Below are 27,147 nucleotides of genomic sequence, written 5' to 3'. Positions count from 1 at the left end.
ATACAAATACAAATTTATAATTCTCTCATTTTTCTACATTGCTCTCCTCTTCTCATTTTCTATAAACTCTCTCATTCCCTTGTTGCACCGCTCAATAAATACAATGAATTAGTATTGCAACTATAAAAACATAAGTATATGTTTCCAATTCTTAGAACCAATAAATCTGACGGACTAGGCGTCGGTGGAAACGTTAGCGGCGTTAGCTATGAAGCTAATTTTGTCATTTTTCCGGCAGCCAAAAAGGACCAGCGTACCAGCTCAAAACAAAAGTTCTTCTTTTTCAAAATTTCCACCCTTTTTTTACCTTTTGCTAATAAAAGGATTGAATTTTGTCAGGTAACAACTAATTATTAATGTCGAACAATATTTATTTATTTAAGTAAAAAAATTATCATAAAATTACCATAATAATTACACAAAAAAATAAGAAATACAATTTATTTTGTCCTTATAATATTATATCTTTTAAGCATTTACTTTTATCCGTGCATAATTTACTGGTTATGTTGAACAACTTCATATCTCTAACGTCATGGTGGTGGTGTATACATATTGAAAAATTGGAAATAACACAAACATTTACCATGTTCCATTTAGAAACTTACCATTTTTCCATTTTACTTACCTAGTTTTCTGAAAAATAGGAAAAAGCATATCTCAGATGAAACCCCTCAGAATTTCATATTTATCCGCAAAATGCATATCATTCAGTCCACTACTTTTAACATTTTAATTGAAAAATTCATCATAGGGGAATAACCACAATTCTCAAGTATAATGACACAAAGTACTAAACTATTTCATTCTTATTTTAATGATGAATCAAACTGAATTACAGAAATATTCATCAAAAATTTCCCAAAAATATCATTAGGTTCTGCTCAGTAAACATGAAAGTTTCTTCTCACAGACTAAGTCTCTGAAGTCTGACATGTGAATTTTATTCATAATTCATCACAGCAGAAGATTAACACATTTACAGTAAAACTTTATAGGTAATTCAACAAAACAATGAAAGAATTCACCATGTAAAAACAGATTTAACAGATGCTGATTGAAGCAGCTCTCATTCCAAAAAGCTTAATCGCTCATTCTAATTATCGGAATAGCGTATACTGCCTCAAAGGCAAAAATAATCATCGAGCTCATATTTTAGATTTCAATCAAAAACACACAAAAATATTTAAAAAATACCAAAGTATGAAACTTTGAAGTAATTAGAAGGAGATCAGAATAAAACACTGGTTTATCAGTCACGGTAATCAGAAACACGGACCAATAGTGTATTCATCATCTCTCTGGAGATCAAATCCCATCAAAACTCCAAATGGAAGACAAAATTAAAAACAAAACAAAAAACAAAATTGATGAAATCGAAATCATCAGAGACTTAAATACAATGAATCACGGGATAGTAAATTCATATTGTTGCAGTTTTTTTCCTCATCACATGATACCGATTCATCAAAAAGCACATCCAAAAACTGAAAATCGCATAAGAAACTAAACGAAACAGATAATGATTCGAAGCGTGGAACGATGCAGAATCCGAAGCCAGTTGAACAGAATACCTTCACGTCTGATTGTCAAAAGTCCCAATTCAGCCTTTATAAGCAAATGTTGGGGGCGGGGAGCACTCTAAAACCCTAATCATGGAGGCGCAAGTAAATTGGACTTCTGGGCTTGCGATGGATAAGCTACAACGACGTAAAGGGCTTAGAATACAAAATGATGATGGACGAAACTAGCCTCAATCTCAGCCCAATCCCAATTGTGATTTATTTACCCAATCCATGTATGCTAAGAGCCCAATAATTTTAGAACCAATCATTATTTCATAAACCATGATCCTGTGAATCATAAATAAAAAGTACATTTTTAATATACTAAAAGCAAATTATTTATATACATAAAGTACATGATTTTTTATATATTATCAAATAATGTACATTTAGTACACAAATAATGTACCTTTAGTATATTAAAAATGTATATTGTATTCCCTGTTCCACACAATAATTTGCCTTCTAGATTGTTAGGCCTATTGCGATATTATTACGGCTCTGTTTGGCAAGGCTAAGCTAGGAGCTTATAGCTTATTTTAAGCTACTAATAAGCTATAAGCTCTGTTTGGTAATGTTCCAAAATAAGATCCTAGCTTAAAATAAGAGCTTATTTTAAAAAGCTACTTCAGGTAGCTTTTCAAAATAAGCTACTAGCTTCTTAACTTTTTTTTCCATCTTTACCCTTATTATTTTAAAGTAATGACATATTTTAACCTTATGAATTAAAATCATTTCTCTTCCCCTATCCCAACTTTCACGTCAATCCCTTATTATTATTATTATTATTATTATTATTATTATTATTATTATTATTATTAAATTAGCAATATGGCTTCAACCAATGACAATATTGCTATTTCATTATGGGATGCTAGATCATGATCATGCTAATAGTTTTATTTTAAAAATGTTTATTTTTTTTGAAGACGAACTGTTAAATTTTAATATATAAACAAACTAATTTAAATTTTATGAAGATGTCCTTTTTAGTCTTTTTACATTTATCAGCTTATCCAAAAGCTAATTTTACCAAACACTTTCAATCATAACAGCTAGCTTAACAGCTCTTCAATTTTCAGCTCCGAGCTTATAGCTTTTCAGCTTTCAGCTCCTAGCTTATAGCTTTTCAGCTAGGTTTGCCAAACAGAGCCTACAACTCTTGACATTGACTAAGGATGTGTTTGGTTGGCAAGTTTAGCACTTAGGTATGGGTATGAAAATGATTATTATTGTTTGGTTGACTGGTTTTTAACACACTACTATGATTTTGGAATACCTCATTAATGAAAAAAATTCATGCCCTTATTTTATAAGGGTTTCATTCTATTATTCATCCTTAGCCTAATCATTCTCATTTCACCCTACTACCAAACATGCAAAATACTTTTACCAAAACTTATTACCATTACCAAGTATTTGATACTCATTCCAGTTCTGATTCCCACGTGCGAACCAAACACACCCTAAAATTTTTCTAATATTTACAATGCTAGATTATCAATTTCAAAATGTTTGATTCAAATAGTGCAAAAATGTTCAAATTTTGTCTTCAACTACATTCATAATGAGCAGAACCTAACCATTTGTGATGAATATAAATACAGAATTCAACTTTTAGGCTGTTTTGGTGAGATTCAGTATTACAATTAGATAATATATATGCATTAAACTTTTAAGATTAGAGAAGATCAGAATCCGATCTGCAGGGCATAGAACTCAGATCTCTACCAATTTCCTAATCCTTATTTAATTGACAGCTACTACTTACTCTCATATAATAATAACATTAATGGTTAGACCTGCAGGTAGATGAACATTGCTTGCTATACTTTTGACTGAACTGGTCGCTGGTTCCTTAAATCTGATCGAGTTGTTGACTACTTTGTTGTCTGTTGTCTTACTTGTGGTATTGCTGAAAAATATAATTTGAATCGAAGATGTTTTACGAATGTTTTATTAATTAAGTGATATGAAGCCGTGATGTGTTTTATAACTATTGATGTGATAAATACGGTGGTTTCACGAATACATACAAGTACTGAGGTCATACATGGTTTAGATCTTTCTCTAATTTACTTGTTAGTTTAAGTCATGAGTTTGGGAAATGATGTAAGGTCAGAGCGCCCCGAGCTATGTAGTGATAGATGGAAAAGTGTCCAAAAGTATCCTGGCATGTGCACCTTGCATATTCGGTATGTGTGGCACGTGAAACTTGTGCATTGGGCAAGGTTGGAGGCTATGCAGATCACTCCATGTGTGCTAAGATGCTTGACTCACTTAGACCGCGTCATTATTAGGCCTCCAAGTAGTGCAGGTCGGCTTGTCGGTCCCGTCCTAATATGGTCGAGAAGAGGCGCTAAAGGGCAGGTGCTGCTGCTGGGTGAAAACCTACTTGATAATACACACAGTTGGGTCAAGTCGTGATCACCTTGAGTTCGATCATGCTCGGTAATGACACTACCATGCGGAGAGACCCGACACCGAACATGTATACATTAATAATACATAATACATACGGGAATAATCCCTATCACTCCTTTTATTCTTTAGTTACAATTGTTGGACAAAACATACAAACACGAGCTAGAACTAGAGTTGACCCCATTTTGAGGTTGATGGAATTGAATGAAGTGATATGCTTTAACTACAAGTTTAATTTGATAGTTGGACGGTACATTTAGTATTTACATGTGTTTGATTTGTATATAAAATATAATAATCTGAGTTATGTATTAACAAAAAGTTTGATAATTATATTGCATGTTTATTATTTTTATATATTGTATACTCAAAATATTAAGGATTGTTATACTCCAAAATCCATGACTGACCTTTCACTTGATGTTGCCTTACCCGTTCTCAACAATCCATGAGAAGTGAAATGATTCACTCATCTTAGCTATAGAGATTAGTGGATGAGGTAAGTTACGGGATTTATGTCACGTGACATACTATATGCTTTATAAATTATGAGGATGAACCAAAATTTTGTGGTTCAAGTTCATTAATTAATGTTTGATATTTGGTGTCTGTATGAGCATATCCACTGCATAAGTAAGAATCAATTCGAATTCAAATGTTTGAACCATAATGTTAAGTCTTCAAGATGTGATCCGATTCCCTTCATGATCCATCTCTACTGAAATTGGGATTGGTAGATATCTTACCTACTTTATCTTAAATAGTTATTTGAACTCAAAATAAAATAAACAATATTGTTGCAATGATTTACATGTTAGGTGAAGTATTTTACAGGTTTGGTAGTATGGTGGAATTTGAATGATTACCAATATTAATATTTGGTTGTGTATGATCATATAATAGTGAGAGTAAATGTTTTAAATATACAAAAACAAAAAATCAAGACAATTGATCAATCCTAATATAATGACATCTAACGCGTCAATATGAACAAAAAAAAATTAAAAGTACTAATCCAAACTAAAAAAAAAATATATTACAAATAAGATGAAATATATCATTTTTAATTAGGGAATGAGATTTTTAATTGAATGGATACTCAAATCACATAGCGGTGTTTAAACAAGTTATCAACCAAAATTTGGTTGGTGTGACTACGTGAGTGGCTGTGTACTCTCATCTCTTAAGAAATGTTGGGAATTCGAATCCTTTCTCTTATGAAACAACCAATTTGGCCAACATAATAGTACATACCTTATTGGTTTCAGTAGCAGCTGCGGCCTTTCTTATAAATCAAATACTCCCCCTAGTTTAAGACTAAGGTTCTAATTTCGAAGACAATAATATAAGAATTATATTCAAAGTGAATAAATTTATTATGCACATCAACATTTTACCTTATCTGCTGAACCAGTCACAAAATGAATTTTATGATTGCGGACTTTCTCCGTAAATTAAAGAAATTGAGAAGTAAAATGATAAAATGGGTGTAGTCAAAGGATGGTTTGGGTAATTAAGTGGTGTATAAAATTTAGATCCAATAAGGGCAGGCCAGACACAAATGTTAGTGCTGTCTCTACCATTGTTACGATCTCGGGTCGTCCTATATATGCATGGAGTTGTTGTATGTTTTGTCTGCAAGCTGTTAGATTCCTAGGAGACTGTGACGACCCAAACCCCAACTCTCCAACCCACTTTCACTCTCATTGGGTCTCCCAAAACCTCTCTCACACAGCCCAACTCCATTTTCAAATTTGAAAAACCTCAACTTTCTCACTCCCCATTCCCAGTCACGGGCTCTATTGGCGCCCGCATCTTCCTCGCTGCACTTTGACCGCCTCGGCGTCGCCAAAATCCCATTTTGACCGCCACCCATTTGTGTTCCCTCCTGCGCTCGCTTTAAACCCAAACCCTACTCTACTAAAAGAGTATCAGTTTCTTGCCAAACCCAGAAAAAAAGCATGAGCAAAGAGCCCAATAATAGCGGCGATGGCGGCGAGCTCAAGGTCAGTTTGGGCAACACCAGCTGCACCAGTCTTGATTTGTGTAGCCCCACGTTTACCGTGTCTGAGAAGAGTAGCGTGGGGAGTAAGGTTAGCGATGGGTGTTTCGAGGGGAAAGATGCCATTTTTGTGAATGGCGAAGCTGAAAGTGAGAAATGTAGCTTCAGTTCGGGTAGTTACTGTAATGGGGGTGACCCGAATGAAGGTAGTTTTAGGATGTCGAAACCGCACAAGGCTAACGATGTTCGGTGGGATGCCATACAATGTGTGTCGGCTAAGGATAGGGAGTTGGGTCTGGGGCACTTTAGGCTTCTGAAGAAGTTGGGGTTTGGGGATATTGGGAGTGTTTACTTGGCTGAGCTAAGAGGGATAGGGTGCTTGTTTGCAATGAAGGTCATGGATAAAGGGATGTTAGCCACTAGGAAGAAGGTGATGAGAGCTCAAACCGAGAGGGAGATTCTTAGTTTATTGGACCATCCATTTCTCCCTACCCTTTACTCACATTTTGAAACAGACAAGTTTTCCTGCTTGCTTATGGAGTTCTGCAGTGGTGGGGATCTGCATTTGCTCAGACAACGTCAGCCTGGCAAGCATTTCTCGGAGCAAGCAGCAAGGTTAGTTAGTTAGCTTTTAATTATGTTTCATTTGATGTTTTTCCTGTTTCTGCCTTTCTGGTGTTTGAATGCTCAGAAACCTCTTTGCTTAAGAATGAGATTCTCATTTGTATATCTTCAATCACTCAAATGATGTGTCATGTCCATAAAGATGTTTGGTAAAGTCAAATGTTTAGTTCTTAATTATGCTTCCTCTTCCTTTCTTCAAAGGCTAGATAAGAAAGGTAGCACTTGGGGAGCTTGTGGAGCCTCCTTTTTTCTTATTCTTGTCTCTTTTCCTTTTCCTTTTCTTAAAATACTTTATTTTCTTGGTTTACTGTATGTGAAAAGAACAATCATCTAGCTAATACTAGGTAACAACCATCTTTTTGGATGGATTATGTTTTATCTATTGGGTTATTGGGAGCTCCTATTTACCAAAATTTGCTGTCTTTACTTACTTTTGTGGACAGTTGATGGTGGATTAGTTCGATTGTGAATAGAACGACAGGGTTATATGGTTCGTTGATGGTTGAAAAATTGCATAATAATTTGTTTCGATTTTTGGTTGTTAGGTTTTACGCCTCAGAGGTGCTTCTTGCGCTTGAATATCTCCATGTGATGGGAGTTGTGTACAGGGACTTAAAGCCCGAAAATGTCATGGTGAGGGAAGATGGGCATATTATGCTTTCGGATTTTGACTTATCGTTGAGGTCTTGTGTGAATCCCACTCTTATAAGCTCCAGCAGTGAACCGTCTTGCACGATCTCTTCGTATTGTATCCAGCCAGCGTGTGTTGATCCAGCCTGCAAATTACCCATTTGTGTAGAGCCCGTGTGCTTTCAACCGGCTTGCTTTAAGCCACGCATTTTCTCCTCCAAAACTGCCAAAACGAAAACCGAACGTGCCCCTTTTGTTAGTTTAGATTCAAGGCCTGTATTGGTTGCAGAACCAACTGGTGCAAGGTCCATGTCTTTTGTCGGGACACATGAATACCTCGCCCCTGAGATAATAAGGGGAGATGGGCACGGGAGCTCGGTTGATTGGTGGACGTTTGGCGTGTTCTTGTACGAGTTACTTCACGGGAAGACACCCTTCAAAGGAAATGGAAACCGAGAGACATTGTTTAATATCGTTGGTCAGCCCTTGAAGTTCCCGGAGGGCTCTGCAGTTAGCTATGCTGCTAAGGACTTGATCCGAGGTCTGCTAGTGAAGGACCCTCAAAAACGATTAGGATACAAAAGAGGCGCCACCGAGATAAAACAACACCCGTTCTTTGAGAGCATTAACTGGGCTCTAATCCGGAGTACTCACCCACCCGAGATTCCAAAACCAGTTGATCTTACGTTTTTGAAGCAAACATTCAAGCCACCTGCGTGTGAAAGCCAAGCCTCCGACTCTGCCAGGTCATCAGGTCCTTATTTAGATTTCGAATTCTTTTGAATGGATTTTCACAGAATTGATTGTAGTTAGTAGTGTTTATCGAGGCAATCTGATGCCCGTTGCCCGAGCTTATTTGTATTCTGTAAGAAAATTGACTTCACCTTACCAAAATCTTTCCCATCTTCCAATCCAATAATAAAGATCATGCTCTTAGTCGTTCCATTCTTTTATGCTTTTACTTTTCAGTAAAAATCGGCATGTACATAAACTCATAGGAATCACTTTAAAATTAGTTTCCTTTTACTCAACCGAAAACATTTACACTGCTGTTTTCTGTGGTTGAACGCCTAGAAGATGACATCTGCTTGTGACTCTTAATTGCTTTTCAGAACTCACTTTACAGATCTTTTGTTTGTCTGTAATCGGGAGGGCCACCGTGCCTTTCTTTCTCCTGTAGCTACAAAGCAAACATCTTTGACGATGTAGACAAATGATGAAAAAGTTTAATGGTAAGTGTTGGACAATGATATGGTGGTTTATGTATGTGTTCTGTCACGCTTTTTTCTAGGACTGTGCTTTCTTTGAACAACTAATGGGCCTGTCTTAGGTGGTTGTTCTAGGACTATGTTGTTCTCTGTGTTCTCCCAACATTCCCTCCACCATTCTCAGCTGTCAAGGACCACAGTATATATAGACAGTATAGTGAGATTTTTTATTATTATTATTTTTTTTTTTGCATTTCTTTAAGGCTAATAAAGCAAGGGAATCACTGCAGGAAAGGCAGCCTTTGTAAAGTACATTTACATAATTCATGATGAACTATCTAAAAATTATTCAAAACATTTTGACTTTATTTGAAAATCAGATTTGTGAAGCATAGTGCATTCCACCATGGAACCTGTGGCCCAGAAAATTGCATATTCATTACACAGAATATAATATACCAAAACTGCAACTTCTTGTAACTTTGTAAGTATCTCTTGTTAACGCTCTCTAATGCCCCTTTCATTACTATTCAAGTACATATTAGAAAACAGATTTTGCTGTCGTTTTTCTTATCCGGTGGATTCTTAGTAGCAGATGAGCCCATTATTAGAAAGTAGAAATCCTTTTTTAAAGATGTTTCTTTGCAGATCTTCGGTTTTTATGGAAAATATGAGAGTGTTCACTGGACTGGTCTGGTGAAGGCTCGATTGATTTGGATTTACAGGCGAAAAATAATCAAGAGAAGTTCATGGTGGGTGACAAAGAATCAGTAGAGCTCACAGACAGTGGAACCCAGACAAGTTCTGGGGGGTTTCTTGGTTAGTGAAACCTCAAAAACTATCGATATTTTCATAGAGTTGTTAGCAGTTCTCTTAGGTTAATTGTTCCAATACTTGCAGATATCTAGTGCTTTATGTTCTGCATTTCTTCTACCAGGTTCTGGGCATGGTAGTGATCATAATCATGAAAGAAAATCCATGTGGACATTGCAGAGATCATCTTTCTCGTTCAGACGACTTGGAATGCAAATGTAGTATTGTGTATTCTTATTCTTATTATTATTATTTTTTAAAATTTCCTTCTGAATTGTATTATTATTATTTTTAAAATTTCCTTCTGAATTGTTACCAGAATCTCTACTGTGTATTATTATGTTGTTTCGATACAAAATTCTGTGACAAAGTTTTCAACTTTTGAGCAACCAGGCCAAGCTAGTCAACGGTTAGCTTTGTAATCACATGATTTCAAGTTCGATCCTCAATGGGAGCAGCATATTAGTTTTTTTTGTTTGAACTGATGAAATTTCTCCTTCAGATAGTGACTACAAATTGCTTTTGTAATCTAAAAAAGTTTTCAACTTTATATAATATTATTATTATTTTTTTAATACTATTAAGAGTTCTACATTTTTTTTTAAAAAAAAAAAGAGAAAATATATAAGTTTATATATTTTGAGCACTAACTAATTAATTGAATTCAATTTAATTTTTTTTTTGGGTAATAATTGCCACCGCCTTAAGCGGGCACTATCTGACTCTTTTAAATCTTGCTCCGCTAGCATCAGTAACCAAGAGCTTCAACATATTTTCTGGAGGGGCCTCAAGAACCATCGTATCTGTTTCTACAAATTAATCGAAATTACAAGAAAATCAGCACACTTATTACCTTCCCTCATAATATACACGAAGAAGACTTCCTCAAACTCCAGACAAGGAATTCAATTTGATTTTATTCATTCATTTATGATTTATAACATTATAGCTCAGTAACCTTGATTCAATCTTTATTACAACAGATATCAATTCTAATATGGAGTAGTATTTAGGTGTTGATACATAGATAAAGAGAAAATAGCTCAATAGCTCATGTCATTTTCATTCGATATTCACATATACTTGTGACCATTTTATCCAGAAAATGGTGAATTAGCTCTCAGTGATTAACATGAAAGGATAACTGACGTAAAGAGGAAATTCCCAAGCTCATAAAAGGGTGAAAATCATCCACCATTCCGCGCGCGGAACCTTCTTGCTCCGGCTGTGCTATCTGTAGCTTTGGGCGCCAGTAATGGCGGTTTCATCAACTCATAGCATTTCTGCGGTTATTTCTACACTGCGCGCCCGAAACCGCCCCGCCATTAACGACCCCGTTTCGCGTTTCTCCAATCCGGCTTCAATCGGCTATGTTTCCAGAGGCACTTATCCCCGCCGCCCGTTCGTTATAACCTTCTCTTACAGTATGTTGTTCGATCTCGCCCTGTTGCAGATTTCTCTTTCTATTCAATTTTAATTGTAATTTTTTTTTTTTTTTTAATTTGGTGTTATCAGAATCCAACAATGAACTTCCACTTGACCAGAAAAGGCAGCTGCTCGAACAATATGGTCTCGATCTAGACGAGTTTATGTCCGACCCTTCTCCAAAGGTTTCTCTCTCACACTCTCTCCCGCTTTCGTTTTGTAACTGAGAGTAACATTAGGGTTTTGATGGGTTATAGCCAAAGAGGAGAAAAGAGCAGGCGAAGAACAGAAGGGGCAAGGCTGTTGTTCCTGAAGAAACCAAGCCTCCCCGGGAGACGCATAGGTTGCTTCAGGTTTGCATTTAACAATTTATTTTGTCATTTCTCTACCGTGTCTGCCAGTGATGAAATAAATATAGCTGATAATCGTTTATTAGAACTATTGAAGACATTGTGTTATCAACCAATTTTCTGGTTTCAGTTAGGAGTAGTCGTTTAGGTGACTTATTCATTTGGTGTACCTGTATTTTATTACTAAATGTTACTGTGAATTGTGAATGCTAATCATTTTCTTATGTGTCCTGGATTTTAAAAATCGTGCATATTGTAAAGGGTGATATAGAGGCATATATGATTAAATAAATCAATGGCAAGCTCATTATCTGGAAAGGAAATTTTGGGCTTGGAGGATGGAACTCATAAAGTTGGCTTTTAATTGATTGCTAAACGAGGTTTTGTTTTTCAACTGTATCTGTGGAATCGGATCTAATTTAGTCCTGACGCCTAATACTTTTGGTCATGTAGGTCTTGGGAGGGACAGCTCGACGGAAGAAGTTGCTCTCACCCAAGGGCATGGATGTGCGTCCCATGATGGAAGTTGTTAAAGGTGCAGCATTTGGCATTTTGCAGGTCCACCATACTATCTTTTGTTTGATTTCATTCAGCTTGATATGTTGCAAAGTTCTACCAGATATTTTTCTGCAATTTGGATGAGACAATCATGATATGAATCTATCTTGATGCCTCCACTTGTATCTGCGAAATTGTTCTCAAATGTTTAGGTGGCTGGTGGTTGCCCTGCATCTTTGAGGCCTGGTCGGTGGTTAGACTTGTATAGTGGTACAGGATCTGTTGGTATTGAAGCTATCAGCAGAGGCTGTTCAGAGGTTTGTCCTATGATTGATGTCTGTGTTTGTGTGTGTGTGTATTGACACTTTGAGTGATGATATAGCTGCATTCGACTTGCCATCTTGTGATTGGAGTAACTGAGTAAGTATTTATTACTGGCTAAGAATGACTAGCTTCCTTGGGAGGTCAAACTTGATTATGATGCAATCTTGGCATTTACTTTTGCTATATCATTTTGAACTCTATCTTCATATTACTTCTCATCTTAAATGCCTTTGTTTTTTGGCTTTTTATTTTCTGATCTTGAAAACTTGCAGGTGCATTTTGTTGAGATGGATCCTTGGGTAGTCTCAGATATTCTGCGCCCAAACTTAGAATGGACTGGTTTCCTTGATGCTTCAGTTATACATACTGTTCGTGTTGAAAACTTTTTGGAGCAAGCAGAACATTTTGTTGGTATGTCAGTTCCTCTTGTCCTCCTTCCCCTGCCCCCTAAAAAAAAAACAAAAAGGATATGTCTGAAAATTACTACAATAAAAGGAACATGTAAAGCCTCAATTGGTTGCAGTTAACAATTTCGGTTAAAATTTATTTCTACTAGTAAAGGTGAGATAGAGAGATTACTGATTGAAGGCTTGAAGTTACCTCTGCTCATCTAGCCCGTAGACAAAATTAAACCTCTTTCCACCCATAATTTCTCAAAATGAGGAAACAATATATGTTGTTCTTTTGGATGCTGGAATAGATTATGTGTTTCAAGTTTGAAATGTCTTAAGAAAAACTGACATGCTGTTTTTTGCCTCACATTTTACAAATCTGACAGATTTGAGATTTCTTTTTGCAGGCAAATATGGGGCTTTTGACTATATTAGTGTCACGCCTCCATACATGGAAGTAGATTATGGCATATTGATGAATCAAGTTTCAAAATCCTCAGTTGTGGGGGAGGATACCTTCATAGTGAGTCAGTTTTTGTACTTTGTATTTGATATTTTCCTTTTCCAGCAATTGTTTCTTCTGTTGTTATGGCATTTTGGTGTGCTATAGGTAGTAGAGTACCCTTTAAGAACTGACATGCCAGATTCATGTGGCGGCCTTCTGAAGGTATGTCTATGACCATTTTCTTTTTCATGTGTACCATCAAAAGCTAGTTGAGTCCAGGGTAACAGGACTGTGTTTTAAATGTTTATTTTTACTTAATTTATTTATCTTTGGTGGCCTAAAAACTACAGATATCTGATCGACGGTTTGGTCGAACACATCTAGCCATATATGGACCAAAGTGGGCACAAAAAAGACGAAATTGAGGAAAGACTCCTATGGACAAAGTAGACAGAGCCTGATACAAGTAGAAAGTGGATATGGCAATGTGCAATTTTCTTTTGTGGAAGCCATGTGCATCTCATACTAGACTTAAAAGGGGTGCGACCTGTATTGCCGTCAAACGTGGCTATATTGGCATGGTAGTTTTCTGTTGTTGGTCTACTCTGTCTACTTGTGTGGTTTCAATGTTTGTGCATCAGCATATGATGAATGGTCTTATATATTGCAGGTCAATTACTTCTATCGCACTTTCTTCTATCCTAGCTTTTTGATGAGTATGAGGATCTACCGGTTGCCTAGGCATAACATTCTGAGCCAATTGTGAGAAAGCAACATTATTAGTTTCTACTGAAAGTTTTAGTTTAGTAGCTGATCTGTACCTATATAAAACACTTTCTTCAATTCTGTAAGTTATTAATCCATTTACCATCACTTTTACAGTGTGCTGATGTTCAGTGAACCTCACTATAAGGGATTTGTCTGTTTTTAGTAGGATGCTGCAATGCATTTTGGGTTCCAAGAGAGTTTCATTGGCCCTTGCTTTAATTATGTATATTAGAACTATTCCTGTAAATGGTGTTTTGTGCCAAACAGCATTTAGTGCCTGTCGGTTTTTATGATTACTCTGGATTGAGATAACAAATTAAGTTGATTTGAGCAGAATACTTGATAATACCAAAACACTGACCTTTCAGGACATTCTTAACCCAAATCTGCAGATTTACATATTTCCATAGCTGTGTTTAGTCTCCTTTTTCCTTCTTTTTGTTTTGTCAATTCCAATAATGTTAACTTTGTGACAAAGTGTGAAATACCAATATCAAATCGAGGATCCTGTTCCCATGGACACCCATCATTTTATTTTTTATTTTTTGTTATTTTTTTTTTTTTTTGGGGGGGGGGGGGTAGGGGTGGGTGGGGAGGGTGGAGATTTGGTTGGTCTTGGTTTTTTGTTTCTTGAATCTTGAGAGGGGGGCTGTGAAATGGAGAAAAAGAGGGCATTGGGTGACCCTGCAAACAGCTCCTTTTATGAATGCTGCTTGGACCAAATATTTGTTGAGCTGATTGTCTATCAGTTTTGTGATAAATAATAGTAAGCATGTTGCTAGCTAGCTAATTTGAAGTCTTAGAGGCCATCTCAGGACGAGGAACAATTTTGTGAACCTAAGTGAAAAATATGTGTCTTTTTTTTAACATGGATAGTGGACAGTGTTATTTGGCACCTTGAGTTTCATCTAAGCAAGCCTCTACCCTTTTCTTTCAACAAAAAATGGATTAAGAGGGTTTGTTTATCCAATGAGCCATGATTATTGCGTGGTGAATTGTTGTTAGTTTGATATTGGTGGTGTTACAGTTATACTTGGGGTGATTTGATGGTGATCAGTTAAAACCATAAATAATATTTACTACAATGTACTTTGGTTTCCACTTTTTCAGCGTATCCCCATGAAGGACAGTTTGGATGATAGGTGCTTTCAATCTTTCTCACTTCTACATCCTTACTTTATGTTCCCGGTTTCTTGCTGTCTTTGATCATTCACTGGTATGTTTTAACATATGCAATTCAATAACTACTTCATACACTATCTTGTAGATTCGCAAAGGACTGCACACTGGTAGGCCTCAATGAACACTCCTACATATTGTCTGGTGAACTTGTATATCTTTTTCAGGTTCCGCCTTTTAACTTATATATTATTTCGTTTTCAACATGTTCGAGAGTGTTGCCCCGGCGATATATTCCCTGTTATTGCTAGAAAAGTGCCTCTAATAATATGCTCAATTAGGCATGACATCTTGTCTATCTCCTCTGAGTGTTACCATCATTTTCTTGCATTTTGGGATACTGTGGTGGTAGATCAAATAATTAGACAGGCAGAATGAAGGTGGGTTTGTTTGTTTGAGAATAGTAACCTTTCACATTGATTTGGAGTTGTTTAACCGATACCAGGAAGGAGGCGCCAGGTAGTGGAAAGACTAATAACTCCAATTTAGACGGGATTGCCAACAGAGGACAAAACCCATAATAGTCGAGAGACTTTAGCTGCTATTAACTTAATTTTTTTAAGGACTGAGGATGTCTATTTGATTATTGCAGAGACTGCAGTGTGTATGTTATTTTGTCCCTTCGTCGTTTAGGATGAAATATTGTCAGAGTGATAGTGGTGAAAACGGGAAAGAGGATCCCAGCTAATCAGACAGACACTACATCTGTCATACTTTGTCAGGGTATTGTGTTTTTCTTCCCTTTTGTCTTCTGCTGTTCATAAACTAGCCAAAGAACGATGAATGATGAAACAGGGATTAGTATAAAATATTCGATGAAAGGAAATGGAAAATCCAATGTCATTTTCCAAGTGGGACATTCCAACAAGAAGGGTGAAAATAAAGTGAGACACCAAAGCTTCTCTTTCCCTTTAAAACGAACTGTGCCTGAAAAATAAAGGGGGAGTGTCCCATTGGCTGTTGCATGAAAATGCACACACCACAGTAAAGGAATAGTTCCCAATGAAACCAATCAACCTAAAGCAGTATGGGACAACTAACTTTGTTTTTAAATAGTTTTCTTTTTCTAATTTTAATTGTTTTTCCCTCTTCTTGCTTTTAGTTTCTTTTTTGTTTCTTTGGTTGTATAAAAGTCTTGGCTATGATAGTTGGTCTTTCAAAAAAGAGTGACAGAATTGCTTGTGTTCTCTATGGACACAACTGCTTAGTGCTTACCCACCTTCATATTTATGCTTGAAAATTTTGATCTGTTAGCTCCTACCTGCAACATTGTCGTCTTAACAGAAATATGGTGGTTTTGTCCTCCCGGCCTTTACGCCTAGCTTATGGTGAGTTGAAGTTTGGTAGCAGAGAGTAGCGGGGGGGAAAGAGATATGGCTGGCAGGGGTGGTGGATCGAGCACTGTGAAGGCTTCAATAGCGGGTGTTTTATTTGTTAGTTTTCTCTGGTTTTTGTTTGTAGGAGTTTTGGCCAACAACCAGGCAACAAAAGCTGACATAGTAGAGGCCACGACGATCCCCCCAAGAAATTTCGACATTTGGAAGCTGATAAGAAGCAACAGACAACATTCTCTTCATCACGCCTCTGATTTCAACTATGTCAGCAAAAGAAGAGTACCAAATGGACCTGATCCCATTCACAACAGGTATTCTCACCCCCCCTGCACTCTCTTCATTGCTTTAACGTAACAGAATTCATCTAGAGTAGCATTTTTATCGTCGTTTCCTACAATTTGTTCTTCAGGAGAGCGGGGGAATACAGACAACAGCCTCTTCAACCCTGAGTACAAAAAAGCTTCCCATGGAGAAGCTGCAGACTGCAGTTCATATGCAAATGTTTTATTAGTTTTACATCATTAATCTGTCGAGACATCCTAGATTAAGTTTCCATCCTTGTTTGTTGTTCTGGCAATGTCGGTTTTGTGCTGAATGTAAAACATTGAGAAAACGAAGCGTGTGATTGTAGAGATCAAAGACTGAAATTACAAGCAGCAACATGAAGCTAAAAATGGTGGTTGTATGCAGGGTGTTAACAAAGGCCACAGCTTTTTGAGGGGAGTCATATGATAGTCATAGGTATGTGTTTGTCTGCACTTTTTAAGATTTATGGGTTGTCTTTCTTTTTTTTTTTTTTTTTTTTTTTTGCATTGCAGAAGAAAAAGAAAAAAGAAAATGAGAGAATTACAGTGAAAAAAAGTGGAGTGCTTCCCAAGAAATCTAACCGTGTGTGAATTAAAGGAGCATTGCCTTTGCTTTTAACGATTGGATTGCCTCTTTTTGCACCAAATGGCTCGTGTTTCCCAGATAAAGCAGTGGCACGGGTTTGTCTTAAAGCTGCTCTTTCCCCAACATTTTTTCTTCTTCTTTGCCTTGATTTGTGCTCACGCATAATTTTAGAGTTATACCGAGCATCGTAAAGACAAAAGTAATTTTAGAGGAAACCAACATTTAAATATTGAACGTGGGCTTTAATTGGATAGCCTTATTGACATCAACGCAATTGTTATATCATGAACTAGGGTCCATATTGCATTGTGAACCAGATACAAAAATTTTGTACTCAATTAACACATTTTGTACTTACCATTAATGGTTTCTGTACATATAAACAAGTAACTTGATAATTGCTGATACATAATATAATAACTACAGGTATAGAAACTATCAACTGCATGTACAAAATGTGTCAACTATAAATACAGAATCTGACTTGATAATTGCTGACACATAATATGATAGCTACCGTTATAAAAACTATTAACTGCAGGTACAAAATGTGTCAACTATAGATGTAGAATCTAAAAGTTATTTTTGGACCAGAGTCTACAATGAAGGTAGACTCTCGTCCATGATATAATTTGCAAGGTGTACAGTATAACAAAAAATAATATGCATAATTGTATTTAGTACTATTGACACAAATCATTATCAACACCGAGAAAAATCATTCCAATTGGATGAAGTGTGGGTCTTGGATCCTTTTTAGGTTTGATTAGACTGTCTTAGAGAGAAAGTGAGACCGGGTCAAAAGTAAGGAGATTCAAAGTTCAAACGCATGGAATGATGGAAGAAATTGTCCTTCATTGTCGTTTCATGCCTACACCACAAAATCCCTCAAATTTTGGGTTCCTAGACTCATGTAGATTTTGATGTGTGTGACTGTGGATACAAATACATATCTACTCTCTACCTGAACTCATGACAGATATTTTTTATTCTACCCGAGTTCGTCATGAACCCGGTTATCCACTATTCAAACCCGTTAATATTAGGGTTCAAGAAAGTCGGGTACTCGAAAATATCAGATCCATTACCCCTCCTTTTAACTCACTAGTCAGTATACAAGGTATATACATGCCATTAAATCATGAATGTATCAACAGCTTCAGGTTAGGAGTTTTTTCCAATGCTGAAAATTCAAGATTGGAGGTGTAAATTACAAATGTCAATAGAACAATAATCAGCAGTTGCTTTTGATCCAACAAGTACTTGACAAAAGGAAGGTTTATGAACTAAATCATGGTATACAGCCATAGTAACAGACATATTTTCAAAACCCGATAGTAAAAAGGACATTACATTACAACACTTACACTAGAGGCATACGAGAGAGCGTACCAGATGAGAGAAACATTTGGCGAGGCACAATGGTTTTTCATGCCTTCTGCATATATTACATAGGACTGCTAGTATCTTGTTCGGTGAAAATTAGAGGGAATTCGTCGTATGGTTCAGAGATACCTTGCTGTGCAGCCATTTTGTTCAATGCTTCGTATGCCTGATACATCGACCACCTTTCCTTGGAGCGAGAGACAACACAATTGCATGCGATTCTTAGGAACTGCACGATCTGTTCATCGTGGCCCCTCCCACATATGCTCTTATCAATGACATCTTTAATACGACCCGATCCAGAGTGCTGATTTACCCAGTCCACCAGGTTGCCTTTAAAGCCTTCTTCAGCAGTGGTGAGTTCGAGTGGTTTTTGCCCGGTAGCCAACTCCAGAAGGACAACTCCGAAGCTGTAAGCATCGCCTTTCGTTGAGGGAATCATTGTGCTCGAGTACTCGGGAGCTACATACCCGAATTCACCTAAATCCCCCTTCACAAAACTAGTCTCGTGTGCATCTGGAGGTGCCATAAGCCTCGCCAACCCGAAATCCATTATCCTGGCATCGAAATCCTCATCCAGAAGAATAGCGTGAGAACTGAAATTCTGGTGGAGGATTGGCGGTTGACAACCGTGGTGAAGCCAGGCAAGCCCCCTGCCGGCACCTAGACCAATCCTAAACCTAGTAGGCCAATCCAGCATACCAAGATTTCCATGCAACAACGAAAACAAAGTCCCGTTCGATAGGTGCTTATACACCAAAAGCTTCTCCTCCTCCACAGTACAGAACCCCAGAAGTGGCACCAGATTCGGATGCCTGAGCTGCCCTAACCTATGCATTTCCATCCTAAACTGCTTCTCGCCCATCTTGCAATTATTCAGCCGCTTAATTGCCAGCACAGAACCATCACGCAGGATAGCTTTGTAAGCCGTTCCAGTCCTGATCGAGTTTATGATGTTCTCCGTGCTAAAATTGTTGGTTGCCGCCAACAAATCCACCACCTTAACCTTCACGAGCGGTTTCTGGAACAACACGACTTGAGTAAGCCTATGATCTCTGAATATCCCGACCCAACTATCCGATTCCGCCTTCCCAACTCCATAGCCTTTCTTCCTCCTATTGTTGGCAGACTTTGTGAAATACCAATACCATGCTCCAAACCCTAACAGCATAGAAGCAGCAGCCCCAAAAACACCAGCTGCAATTATTATGGCCAAGTTTTTCTTGCTTAATCCTCCACATTTCCCAGCCGGGCCGCCGCAAAGATCAGTTCCCCCAAAATCAAACCCGGAGGGATCGAAGCCGTCAAAAGACGCCGGAAGCCTACCGGAGAGATCATTATTTGCTACAGAAAGTGTCTTGAGCCTACCCAAACTAGCAATCTGAGATGGAATGTTTCCAGTCAATTTGTTATCGTTAAGTATCAACTTATTCAAATACGTGCAATTGCCGAGATCCGGGGGGATTGGCCCGGTCAAATCGTTGCTGGACAAGTCTAGGGTTACTAAATAAGGCAACCAACGACAAATTTGAGAAGGTATGGTACCGGAGAGTCCATTACCGGAGAGATCGAGGTTCTGCAAGCTGTGACAGTCCTGCAAGGCGCCGGGAACCTCGCCGCCGAGGTTCAACTCCCGGAGCTCCAACCCGATCACGCGATTCTCGTTGTCGTTCCAGCACGCCACGCCGACGAACTTGCAGATGAACCCGGCCGTCGTGTTGTCAAAGTTCCACAGCCCCAGGTTGCCGTCCGGATCCCTAAACGACCCCTTCACACCTTGCAAACACTTGACGTCATCTTCAGCCACCCCAACTCCGAACAGCACCAGAAGAATCGAAAGCTTCAAAAAACGGGAAAACCCAAACCCAACCATCCTAAAATCCGCTCAGTTCTACAGCTTCAGAGCTCTTCTTCGACTGGTCCAGATGAGATGAGAAGTTTGGTATGCAGCGTTGAACTGTAGAGGCATGGACTTTCAAAGCCGAAAGCTATTCCCCATTTGTTTTGTAATTCTGGGTGAATTGTTTAATATTATCCATTTTGTCTTCTTGTGTTTTACAAGGTAGCTGATCAATAATGGAATTGCAGTATATTTGACTGGAATTTTTTAGGTCTTTGGTGGGATTTGAAAATTGGTTTATTAGTGTCTAAGATGATGACAACAAACTCTTTGTGAAAGGTAATGGAGTCTTCACCGTTTAAAATGGATACTTACACATCGCACTTACCTAATACTCTGACCAGGGGATATTAAGGCTAAAAATGTTATTCACTGGCCTATAAATAACTCGGCAATTGAGTGAAATATAATTATAATATTTTCTATGTGTGATTTATCCGAACGTAGTGATTATAAGTTTACAACAAATATATATATATATATATATATATATATATATATATATATATATAGGCTTTGGTTCCAATGAAGTACCTAATTAAAATGAGATCATGAGATCCTATCACTACCATTCACTCATTTAAATTTGATGGCTTAGATTAAAAGAGATTTTGAAAATAATTATGGTTAGATTCTAAGCTTAGGGAGATTCACGTAATTGTGTATGCCTATTTATTTTTGGGTAGAATACTAATGTAGTATTCTGCACAGTAATAGCCTACCTAAGAATGGTAATAACTATTACTACCATGTGATTACATTGCTATATGACATTATTTCAAAGGTTGAACCTCAACCTAAAGGCCCCCCACACCCCGGCCCGAGCATTTGGGAGGATGTAAATCATGGTGACTCAACTGAACATGAACCATAGAGGCTAGACCGGTGCTCACTGCGCACAAGGAACCATCCTCACTTTGAAAGGTTGCTCACACACTGCCGCTGGTGAGACTCGATCCCTGGTCATTGCTATATGACATTCAATGACATTCAATTTACGCAGGTATGGGTAGTATTCTAATGAAAAGAATTATTAATTTTTTTTTGTGAGCAGCATTTGTATGATTTTGTCTGGAGTGTGCATAGATGATAAAAAGTGTGTGCATGATGTTGTACACTGTAATAATACTGATAACCATTACCATTTTTCGTAGGAAAAAAAATGTTCAAAACCCGTAGGCGATATGTAATCGATGGTGTGTGCGTGTTTTCGCTTTGGCTTGTGCAAAATGTAAAATGGGTGTTGTACAATTAGGTTGCGTTTATTTTACAAAATAAATAAATAAATAAATAAAAATCCTGAGTATATTTGAAGGTGTGTCCATAAGTTTGTATTGGCGTGTGTGAATTTTAAATTGGGAGCATTACAATGTTATTTCTTTGAAGTGATATCAAAAAACAATTATTGGTGGTGTGGGTCGATGCATGTTGAGTGTTTGTTTTTCAAGTAAAATGGATGCACGAGTAGTATTTGTTTGTTACTGTTGTGCAGTACATATTTATTACGTGGTGGTGTGTGCGGATATGTGATATAGATTTTAGAAAAGGAGCATTTAATTTTTTAATTACTTTTAAAAATATAAGTGATGATCTAAAAAAGTATTAGGAGCAAGTGTGAATGCAACTGTTGTAGTTTGGTATGATTACTATTTGTCTGTTGTTGTGTGAATCACATTAGTTCTAGACGGAGGTGTGTGCGTATATAATATATAGCGTGTGCAAATTATTGTTATGTGGCATTCAAAGTCCTATCAACCATGGCTACGCTTGGGCCTATATAAGGGGTCTTGGCCCTCCATTTTAGGGGTTCTTCATCTCTCCTCCATCTCTCTACAATGAGAAGCCTTTGGACTCCCTATCCCTCAATGATAACTCTCTCCCTTATCTTTAGAATATGTACTAGACAACATACAAGAACATTCATGAATAAAATACATTCTTGAGCTACATTTATGGCTTATTCCCTTTGTTATTATTCTACTATTCTCTTACTTGCTCTATACATACGGTACTATATACACTCGGGTAATTATCCACATCAGTATCAGAAACATTGATAAAATAAGACAGACTCTGATACTAGCATCAGAGTTTGTTTATAATATGGTATCAGAGCATTGATCAAACAAGATAGGCTCTGATACTATCTTATAAGCTAAGATTAGGCTAGAGTCAATCAATTGGGCTATAATGCACATGAATCAAACCACACTAAAAGATTCAACCAATTAGCTAGTCTAACCCGTAGCCTTATAAACACATATTTTCCCTCTTATTTTATTAATGTGGGATTTCCAAAAAAGATAAATCCTCTAGCTAAAGTGGCTTAGGACATTGGTAGTCACGCATTTGGAGAAGGGGAAAAATGCCATCGGAATCGAGGAGGATTTCCCCTCATATTTTCGCTTGCATTTGTACGACTCATTAGCTTAAGCAAGGCCTCTGCCATGGATAACAAGTGATCCCTTATTAACCACAGTTTTTCTCTAGCATAAAACCATGGATTCTAAAGCTCTAAATCCAAAATCCATATCCTCGGCAGCATCCCCCAATTTTTCGATCATTTTAATCAACATTTCGTGATGATTTTCCAGAGCAGCTAAATGCAATAGTAGCTTCGCACTCACGACAACGATAGCAGTTCTGGCTATGTTATCTTTAAAGTCATCCTTTAACTGCTGAAAAACAATAGGTGTGATCCAACTAAAAGAATTAACATGACTAGAAATTAAATCATACATCAAAGAGAGTGCCACTAATCCATTCGGTGTTATTGAGGCAGTATAAAACATTCAAATATAAAATCCCATATCTCTTTCCACTCTGAAAAATTCAGAACTGCCATTATTGAAATATCGTCGCAGTATCTCTTAAAGGCATTCCATTCATTTTCTGCTTTCAAACGCTGCATTAGTAAGATCCGAAAATTTGATTGGAGCCTTGCTGGGATATAATTCCACTTCACTCCCAAGAAAATGATGGTGAGCTGAACACAGCAAGATATAATTTGCGGATCACCGGAGGTACGGATCGCAATGGCAAGCTTCGATGCTACGCCGTCGGTAAACTTGTCGACGTCGACATCATATAGGGTTTATGCGTCGCATTTGACGGCTTCATCCAGATCGTTCAGGAAGTTGTAAAAAGCAACTGGGGTACCTTCATTGAAAAGCTCTCTGGCATTGGATTCAAGCATTTGTTCTGAACTAGATGTCGTCATTAGAAAGTAAGGTACTTGACAATGGAGTGAAGAAAGAAAATGCAAAGGAAGAAGATAAACAGCGGGAGAGATGAAGAAAATTGAAGTATATTCTGTAAGGAAGAGTATTAGTTATAACATAATGTATGTAATTTCAAACAGAATAACTGCAGCAGAACTTCTAACAGCTACGTCACCCCTTTGCATGCTGCACGTGAGCTTGTATATACATGTATACTTTGATATAACACGTAGTAGAAAGCATAAAGAAAGAAATAAAGAAAGAAAGGAGACTCGAATGATTGAAGGTGATTTTGGTAGATGACATGTTAAAAGTAGTTAATTTGCCAGTAAAATCCTTTATTGCATAAAATGAATACTCTGTAACTAATTGATAGGACAGGATGGTTATAAGGGATAAAAGTCATAAAACGATGACCTTCATTGAAGAATGATATTTTTTTATTTTACAATTTAACGAATAGTCAGTAAATCAACACTATCGTTTTGATAAATAAATAAAACTAATAATGGTATGCATTATGTGCGTAGGTTGTTATTGCCCAATATAAAATTATATATAGATATGAAATGAAATTATTTTAAATGTATATTATTCTTTGACGTTTTATAAGAAGCAACTATGAAAAAAAAATTGGGGATGTGATTTTTGTGTTAAGATCGAATGTGTAAAATTTGGAAAATGTGTTTGTGGTAAGGAAGTAAGAGTCTAGATACCTACAAAACCCTAAAATATCATATGTATTTATTTGAGTGATTCTTCTAAGATTGTTTTACGGATTTTATTCCATGAGGTTATTTTACGGATTGAGTGAACATATAAATGTAATATTTATATGGTAATATTAATCAATAATAAAGTGTTTGAATACTTTATTATTTGATGGTGTGCACAAGTTTAATTCAATTTTTTTTTTTGAATACTACTGACTTTGTTATAATGCAGTATCTATTTATAACTACTTTCTCAACTTACTGAAACACAAAAAACGTCAATACTTAAAAGTTGATACCGCATCCATTGAAACTCAAACCTATGAGAGAGTCACTTGCCCATAAGGTCATTGGCAAGTCTTGATTTTAGTTGCACATGACTTTTATATTACAGAGTGTTGGTGGTGGGTTTTTTTTTTATTTTTTTGAAAGGGGTGGTGGTTTAAATATGTGAAGGGATGTATATTGTTGTGGGCTTGTGGCCTTCTAGATTGTCAATATTTCGTATTTAGGCTTAGATAGCTTCATATGCCTGAATATCCAGAACTTTAATAGTTGGGCTTGGAGGCTGCTAAAAAAAAATATGGTGACAATATAGGCCCACCTTAAACCAGATGGACTTCTGTGGCAAATTATGCTGTGCATCCGTATGCACCAAGCATGGTGCATACGGATGCAAAAACGACGTCGTTTTTATAAAATGCGTGTCTCCCCTTTAAAAAAAAAATTAAGTTCAAAACTATAATTCCATAATTGATGAACTATAATTCCATAATTGATGAACTATAATTCCATAATCTAATCTATGAACTAAAATTTTCAGAATGAATGAACTAAAATTTCAGAATCTATGAACTAAAATTTCAGAATCGATGAACTATAATTCCAGAATCGATGAACTATAGTTCCATAATCGATGAACTATAATTCCATAATCCATGAACTAAAATTCCATAATGAATGAACAAAATAATGTTGTTACTAGGAATCGAACTTGATTTTTTTTTTTAAAGGGGAGACGTGCGTTTTTAATAAAACGACGTCGTTTTTGCATCTGTATGCACCATGCATGGTGCATACAGATGCACAGCATAACTATTCGACTTCTGTGGAATGTTATTTTTATTTATTTATTTATTATTTTTTTTTTGAGGGCGTGGAATGTTAATTAGTTTGCCTACCATTTAATATGAAAGGGAAAAATGTTAAATAAATATTAATATTATACTCAAAAAAAAAAAAATTAAACTCTCAAACTATAAAAAATTATAGACCATTAAACTTGATAAATTGATTAGTGTCTCAAATTGATGCAATTAAACTAAATAATTTGTAAATTACAAGTAAATTTAATTAAATGTAACATAGAATCATAGTCGGCGTTGGAAGTTCTACTTGACAATTTAAATAAATAATTTTTTAAAAGATAATTGTTGGAGAGGCTTCTTCGCCCAATTAGGCAAAGTAACCCGCGTCGGATAAGTCACCAAACATCTTCATCCATAGCTAGATAGAGAACTCATGACCGACTTCTCCAACCAATTGAACACGTAAGTTAGTGACACCATTTTTTTTTTTTTATTTATAAAATGATATGTAAACTTTTTTTTTTTGGTCAATTATATGGCAACTAATTAATTGGATTAATAGTACAAATTTGACTAGCTAGTTAAAGGTTCTAATTTGAACTTTTTGTAATTTAGAGGCTAATTAATTTTTTAAATATAGTTTAAAGCGCTGTTTTGCAACTTTCTAATATAACATAATATTAGTTACACCTTTGGTCTCAAAATACGCAAAGATAGCAATGAGGTTTATTCACCTCGGCATATAACATATTTGGGTTACATTTTACTCTTGTTTAGTTTAAGATAAGAAATGGGTTTTGGCCTAATATAGTCAAAGAAAGATAAATAAATAATATTTATAGAATGTTAGGCTTTATTTTGCATTACAAAAAAAAGGTTTAGTACATGAAATGGCTGATTTGGAACCTCTTTCCTCTACCTTTTTGTTATCACAGATATGGAGAAAATGAAATATAAGAATGAAAGCTAGTTGTAGTACTCGTAAAAAATGACTAAAATTTCTCCACAAATTAAGAAAATACCAAAACTAGTGTTTTATACTTGAAGATACATACACAATTTTTTTTATTTTTTATTTTTTATTATTTTTTTTTTTTTTGGGATAATGATGAGAATTGATTGTTGTCACGCTACATTTCTCCATTGCCGTACGTTACTATCGTATTGTATTTGTATCCTGATGATGTCATTAAAGTGATTCAATTATCCCGATAAAATGTTCAAATGATTAGTCAGTCAAATTGTATGAGCCAGCGGTTTTATCAAACCATTTGCCCCTATAATCCCAAAGTGTTAAGATCTTGCATTCTTTTACTCCATGGATTATTCTTACATAACAATTTAGGTTAAATGAATTTGGTCCATTGTGCTCAGGCATAATGGCAACATATGATGAATTTAGTATTTTAGTTATTCAATTACACAAATAACGTAATATCACATATAATTATCTACTAAGGTAATTATTTTATTATATTATCTCATGATAATTACAGTACTTTTTAAATGAATTAACACGATAAATTCGTTTAACTAAAATATTTTTGATTTACATGACACGATATGACACTATAATATGTTAGATATGTCATTTAAAAAATAAAACTAAAATTTTGTTTATTAAATATACAATTAAAGCAACAAAATATTTAAAATATATTAATTCATAGCACAACATAATATTTATAAAATGACAAAATAATATTTAAAAATCACAACAAATAGTAATATTAACGGGTAAGCAGATTGACCTATTAAGATGCAAATTTTAAGCTCGCATAGGCTTAACTCACTGATTCAGTAGGTAATATTTGAGAGAAAAATATGCAAATTTTAATGTGTTGTAAATGGGTTGATTCATTAAGATTGTAATTTATTTTTGTGTTCGATTTCGTGTCATGTTTGCAAATTGCTAGTTTAAAAAACCAGTTTGGTTGGCGTGAGTGGCCGTGCACTTTATCCCTTAA

The 27,147-nt window shown here is 36.2% G+C and overlaps 4 protein-coding genes across 4 annotated transcripts; 3 read left to right on the top strand and 1 right to left on the bottom strand.

Moving 5' to 3' along the window:
* The first annotated feature begins 5,593 nt into the window (after positions 1–5,593).
* On the top strand, positions 5,594–8,190 carry LOC109178196 (serine/threonine-protein kinase D6PK). The gene is made up of 2 exons (XM_019327783.1): positions 5,594–6,606; positions 7,161–8,190. Exons 1-2 carry the CDS (start codon positions 5,951–5,953, stop codon positions 8,026–8,028), a joined length of 1,524 nt encoding a protein of 507 aa, XP_019183328.1. The 5' UTR covers positions 5,594–5,950; the 3' UTR covers positions 8,029–8,190.
* Positions 8,191–10,335: 2,145 nt separating this feature from the next.
* LOC109178003 (putative rRNA methyltransferase YlbH) lies at positions 10,336–13,793 on the top strand. Its single transcript, XM_019327492.1, has 10 exons — positions 10,336–10,690; positions 10,782–10,876; positions 10,949–11,044; positions 11,495–11,599; positions 11,752–11,856; positions 12,136–12,274; positions 12,663–12,778; positions 12,866–12,922; positions 13,051–13,281; positions 13,371–13,793. Exons 1-9 carry the CDS (start codon positions 10,522–10,524, stop codon positions 13,123–13,125), a joined length of 957 nt encoding a protein of 318 aa, XP_019183037.1. The 5' UTR covers positions 10,336–10,521; the 3' UTR covers positions 13,126–13,281; positions 13,371–13,793.
* Positions 13,794–15,545: 1,752 nt separating this feature from the next.
* Positions 15,546–16,933, top strand: LOC109178022 (CLAVATA3/ESR (CLE)-related protein 25). Its single transcript, XM_019327520.1, has 2 exons — positions 15,546–16,292; positions 16,391–16,933. Exons 1-2 carry the CDS (start codon positions 16,021–16,023, stop codon positions 16,428–16,430), a joined length of 312 nt encoding a protein of 103 aa, XP_019183065.1. The 5' UTR covers positions 15,546–16,020; the 3' UTR covers positions 16,431–16,933.
* A 1,087-nt stretch (positions 16,934–18,020) lies between these two features.
* Positions 18,021–20,284, bottom strand: LOC109178204 (probable inactive receptor kinase At1g27190). The gene has a single exon (XM_019327794.1). It carries the CDS (start codon positions 20,129–20,131, stop codon positions 18,320–18,322), a length of 1,812 nt encoding a protein of 603 aa, XP_019183339.1. The 5' UTR covers positions 20,132–20,284; the 3' UTR covers positions 18,021–18,319.
* Positions 20,285–27,147: the final 6,863 nt, after the last annotated feature.

The sequence above is a fragment of the Ipomoea nil genome, unplaced genomic scaffold, assembly GCF_001879475.1.
Source record: "Ipomoea nil cultivar Tokyo-kokei standard unplaced genomic scaffold, Asagao_1.1 scaffold0813, whole genome shotgun sequence".
Lineage (NCBI taxonomy): Eukaryota > Viridiplantae > Streptophyta > Magnoliopsida > Solanales > Convolvulaceae > Ipomoea > Ipomoea nil.
This window is presented reverse-complemented; position numbering and strand designations above follow the sequence as displayed.